At 33.2% G+C, this 6,000-nt stretch overlaps 1 protein-coding gene across 1 annotated transcript in view; it reads right to left on the reverse strand.

The window, feature by feature from the left end:
• The window catches only part of MSR1 (macrophage scavenger receptor 1), a gene marked incomplete at both ends in the record, with an annotated part of 66,811 nt that extends 64,081 nt beyond the window's left edge, over positions 1–2,730 (reverse strand). The window contains 2 exons of the mRNA XM_084231389.1: positions 483–596; positions 2,628–2,730. Coding sequence (XP_084087515.1) covers positions 483–596; positions 2,628–2,730 — 217 coding nt within the window. The remainder of the gene's footprint in view (positions 1–482; positions 597–2,627) is intronic.
• Positions 2,731–6,000: the final 3,270 nt, after the last annotated feature.

Consider the following 6,000-nt stretch of genomic DNA (forward strand, 5'->3'; position numbering starts at 1 on the left):
CACATGAATTTTTTTAGACTTCTGTCCTCATTCTGCAAGGACCATTAAAAGAAGTTGGACTCCCTGGGGTGGGCCATGGTTTGTTTAAAAATGGTACATGTGGGTCTCCCTGGTGGCTGAGGGGTTAAGTCTCAGTGCTATTCCCACTACTGCCTCAGTTCTATCCTGGCCAAGAAGCTAACAGTCAAATGGCACAGCAGACCTCGCCTGTCTTGCCCTGGTGCTCCCCTTAGCAGTGTATTTCAGTAAATCTCTGCTTCACATTCTGTCTCTAGAGAATCCTCTCATCCCCCACATCCCACAACTATGGCCTACACCCCAGTTCTTCTATGCAAAAAATTAATAAATAAATACATTTGAGAAACTGTGATATGTTTTCCTTTGATGCTCCCAAATACAAAAACCAGAATATTTCTTTTTGGTTCTACAATAACTAACTCCTGAGGTGAGATGTTGAGTTTCAGAAATCTTGAATACTGTACCTGCCATTATTCCAATGACAGGTATGAGTACTGCAAACACAAGGACATAAAGGGCAATTAGTGCAGCTTTGAAGGACTTCAGTTTCTCCTGAAGGGCATGGCCATTTTTAGGACCTGAAAAAACAAAAACACAAGATGCTATTAGAAAACTTAATTTTTTATAATCTTCAGTCCTTATTGTTACACTCAGCCCTATTGGAAGAAAAATTATATGTAACAATATGAGAAGCAATTATATTGTTACTACCAAAGCTATTGGGGACAAAGCAAAATAGGTCCTCATTTTTTTCAGTGGGAAGTAAGAGAGATAGTGACAAGAAAAGTCAAACATATATCACTGTGGACATCTGATTTACTTATCTATTAATTAAACATTCATGAAAATGGCACTATCCCCTACAAGTTGTCCTTGTCTCATTTTGAGGCATTAGTTGGTAAACTTTCATATTGATATCAGCATATGCAAATATATACTTTATCCCTTTTTCATATAGTAATATATTATGGGTGAAAATAAAATGGATCAGGTTACTATTCATTCTGAACTTTTTTTCAGATTGTAAATCAGGCAAGAGGAATATTTTCTTTCAATAATAAGTATGCAGGATAATTTTCTTTTCAATTCTATCTTAATAATTTTATATTTAGATATATTTTATGCTTTAAATACAATATAAAAATTAAATAACAAACAAAATCATTCACACTTTGACTAAACTTTGGAATGGATGAAGTCCAGTCTCTGGATATTTCAGAATATATTACTATTTTGTCCATTAAAAATTTCTCTCCTGTGACCATTGCTTTTACTGTTCAATAAGAAATAAATTTTATTTTTAAGTTGTAAACCCTTAAGTTTAAAGCCAAAATTTAGACATTGTTCAGCAAAGTTCTATGAGGGAATGAAAGAAATAGAGAGAAAATTCTTAAAATAATTTCTCTATATTTTACCTTTTAAATCATTCTCACAAGTCTCTGTTGCCTTTCCTCTGTTCCTAATTCTTCTGTCCTTCCAAAGCTCTCAACATCTCTACCTTTAACAGCTGTTACTATTATCTTTCCTCCTTCTTCCTCATACTCTCCCCTCTTTTGTTTGCATAGCACAAGAGATTCATCAGACCTTGAAGCTGCAATCTGTATTCTAGGTTTGTCTATGTCAGAACTCACATACAATCCTGTTACTTTGTATATGTGTCTCTATGGCCTCTCACCAACCACATCCCTTCCCCTTGTTGAAATGTGTTTTAGGCTTAATAAAATTATAAGACCTCTGTCCTGCTGTCTTAAACAAATCTGCTCTGATACAGCCAAATACTGTTTCTTAGGAGCTCTTGCTATAAACTATACCAGCATCCATTTCAGTTCTGCAGGGGTTTGAATTGTGTCTCCAAAAAAGACATTATTGAAGTCTTCATTCCAGGTACCACTGATTGTAACCTTAACTGGAAATAGAGTTTTTGTAGGTATAATCAAGTTAAGAAGAAGTCATACTAGATTAGGGAAGACTCTAATCCAGTGATGAGTGTCCCTATCATAAGAGGACATGTAAAAACAGGAAGTTCATGTGAAGACAGAGGAAGATATTAGATTGATGAAGTTACATGTCAAGGAACACTGAGTATTACTAGGATTCCAGTATTCCACTAGAAGCTAGGAAGAAGCAAGGAAAGAGGCAAGGGAAAATTCTTCCCTAGAACTTCAACATTAGTATGGCTTTGTTATTACTTTGATTTTGACTTCTGACCTTCAGAAATGAGATATTGATAATGTTCTGTTTTAAGCCACCCAATTTGTGGTAATTTGCTACAGTAGTCCTAGGAAACAAAAACAAGCACTTAATACCCATGTTTTTCAAGTATTAATTCATGGTGCTAGGGCATAGTCATCTCCAGGACTTAGTCCAGCAAAGAAATCAGTCCACTGAGAAATCAAAGAACTTAATCAATGTTCTGAACTACTTTAATCTATGACAATACTTTGTTACTTCAGTTAATTTTTATTCTGTCCCAGGAGAAAAGACTATTCATCCAGAAAGTGTTGTTTTAACATACATACACATATAAGATAAGTCTCAAGACTATCACTTCACATTGTGTCAATAACTTTAAAGACAATCCTAGGGCATCCTAACCTTTTTCTACTTACTCAGAGGAAGCAAAGCTGTCATTGTGTGAGCATCAAATTTCACAGAATCTGAACAGCTATCAATGTCCTCCTGATGGTTGGGAAAACCTTCCCACTGTTCCATATTGCTACAAAATACACAGAAAAATACATGGATTACACATTAACTGTCTAGGCCCTTTTGGCATTATGTCTCAAATTGAAATTCCTAATTAAAATACTATTTTAGCAATGCCACAAAATATGATTAAATTTACATATCTAAGTAAAGTTTTAATAAGTAAAGTTTTAATTTTAATATTAAAAGGCAGACTTACATGGACCCTACTCACAAATCTTTCTATATGTAAATGAGTACTTGAATTTATAGGTGTGAGTTTTTCAGAAAGGTAACTTTTTTTACTTACCTAAAGAAATATTTTTCTGTGACAGAAAACAATTGATTAGCTAAAAAGAAAAAAAAAAACAATTTCCCTTAGAACAAATAGTTTTGCAAAATTTGGAGCAAATATTTCCTGTAATCTTTTATTAGAGGTTCTAGATAGACCAAATAGTTATGCAAATTTTAAAGTAAATATTTCCTGTGATCTTTTATCAGAGCTGTATGAGCTAGATATTCTTTTGCCAAGCCATCTGTTTTATTACTTCAGAAAGATATAGTCACTACTCAATTACGAGCCACAGGAAAAATTTGCTTTTTTATTTTTCTATTTTTTTTTAATTGAGGTGACATTGGTTTACAACATTGCATATGACTTAGAGGTATGGCTCACACTCTTTAGGTGCATGATGCCACAACACCCCTCCCACAGAAACACCCAGAGTCCTCCACCATAGTTATTGTGTTCCCACCTCCACTTTGCTCTCCTCTGGTAGCCTCAATTCTACACGCAGATTTCAAGGTTTGTTACTGGATTGCTTTATATGACTCTTTGCTCCTCTGTATTCCACATTAACATGATACCATCCAGTATTTGGCTTTCTCCTTATTTCTTTTCTTTCTCGTATTTTTCCTCAGTTTCTCTCATATATTGGTGACATCACAGATATGTCCTTCCACTTTTCTAAGCACAATTTACATTGTGCTTATGTCACAATCTATGCCTATGTTTCTTTAAGATGCATCAGAATCATTTGGAAGGCTTGATTAAAAGTAAGACTGATGAGTCTCACTCCCGGAGTTTTTGACATTTGGAGAGGAGGGTCAAGAATTTGCAATTCTAATACAGTCTCAAAAACTGTTGCTGCTGCTAATCTGAAGAACACATTTTAAGAATATTTTCCATCCTAAGATATTATATGGCTTTTCGTTGGAAACAGTTCCATTTGTTTGATTGACAAATTTAGCATAAAGCCAACATTGTCTGATCATTTCTTATTTTCTCTAAAGCTGAATGATGAATTTAGCACAGCCAAAGTTTTAACTGAGTGCTCTGGCAGCCAGGATACCAAAACTACATCTTGTCCAGGAAATGAAGGACAAACATTCATATGCAAATGTTTACTCTGGGGAGAGGTATTGACAAGGCTATGACTTGACTTCTGTCAATATGTTTTAAAATATTACCCAGGAAATTATTTTGCCATTTTCAATGACAATCTTTGTATGTGTATCATTTTGTAGACTGGTTCTGCTACATATAAATCCTGTTGATCTGATCAAGGTCTGTGTTCCTTGAAGGATTGGGTCACCTTGGAGGAAGGAGGCAGTGAGGGAAAACATGGGACTTATATTCTCTTTTCTCAGGCAGAGACAAAGTAAAAGAAACAATTATCTGGGAAAATTGACTGTTATAAGAAACTAAATTGAGTAATTTATATCTGGACTCTCCTGGCATTTCCCCTTTTTTAATTTACTCTATTACTTGATTTAGATGACAGTTTTACTTGCCAAGCAAAACAAGTGAACAAATAAATGATTTTTAAAAACTGAGATGACAAGAAAGTTTAACTAAATTCATTTAAAAGCTGTAGTTCAAAGCACTTGGGAATACATGGCAAAGCTTTTTAACTTTGAACTCAGTTTTAAAGGATAGACTCACATAGTATTATTTATCTACATCTACTATGTAATTAGACATTTTTTTTCTTTTCTTCCTATTTACTGGCCCTTTCTTCATGTGTCTGTCTATGGCTCTGGTCCTAATATTTAAGATATTATTACTCTGTTTTCATCTAAATAAAAAGAAAACATCTCATATTATTGACTTCTATCTAGGAATATTTTTTATAAAAAGGTAAAACTTTTTAATCTGCAAATCTTTCTAGTCTGTGAAATATATAAGAGGAGAATCTAAACTGCTTCCCAATTCATTACATCCATGATACAGGAGTTTTTATTTCTGGTTCAATGACCAGAGAGTTCCTGGCATTTAGTAGATACTCATCAGATTCACAAATAGAGTACAAGAAATCATAATAGACTTTATTCACCATCTCCAGTTATGCTTCAATAAAAGTTCATATTTCACTAATGTGGAAATTTAAAAATTCTGCAGTTACATGTTGGGAAATAAGCTTTCTCTCGGAATTGTTTGTAAATATGAAATGGAAACAAACAAAAAGAAAACGTGGTTGTTCTAATTTTGTTAGAAAAGCTTTCATTAGACTTAATAGATTACCTCAATTATTCACTCTAATTATTATCAGTGTAATCCATTTTTTTGTCAAGAACATACACTTCAAGCTTTGTTAGCAGTTAGTGATGAATTCACACAATTCAAATGTACCTTTGAGTTCATTTCCAAAGCTTAGAGTAAAAATAACTTCACATAAAGTTACAATTCTTGCTAAATGTCAATGCACTGACAAAGGATTGCAAAATCTTTGGCGTCTGTATAGCCTAGTAAGAGCATGTTTGCATGAGAAGTGAAACACATCTCTGCAATATCAGCTTTTATAAAATGGGTCTAAAGTTTACAGAAGCTACAGCAGGAAAACCATAATGAAAGAATTTCCATGCAGATTTAGTTAAATTACAATCCATGAAAACATGACCTTTATTTGTTCCTGATTTTATTTCAATGATATTAAAGAATCATTGGGACAAATTTCTATCATCCCATCAACTTAATATGAGCGGAAAAAACCTTCAAATATATTCTTAATTATGTAGCCATTTTCCTATAATCTAATTCTGTTTTTAAATATTTTCCTCTTCTTTAGAGAGCAATGTTTTACTGATAGAGATAACGATGTTGCAAATATTTTCACAATTTAACTTATCATATGTTGAACTACATGGTGTTGGGAAAACTATTATAAAATTTATATCTATTTTCTGACTTCTCTTTAAAAAGACTACAAATTTACCAAGTTTCCAGCCATAGATAAGTATGGTAGTAGTTTTAAACCAGATTCACCATTGTTCATTAATAATTTTTTTAAGAATCAT

Source organism: Talpa europaea, assembly GCF_964194135.1.
Source record: "Talpa europaea genome assembly, chromosome: 4".
NCBI lineage: Eukaryota > Metazoa > Chordata > Mammalia > Eulipotyphla > Talpidae > Talpa > Talpa europaea.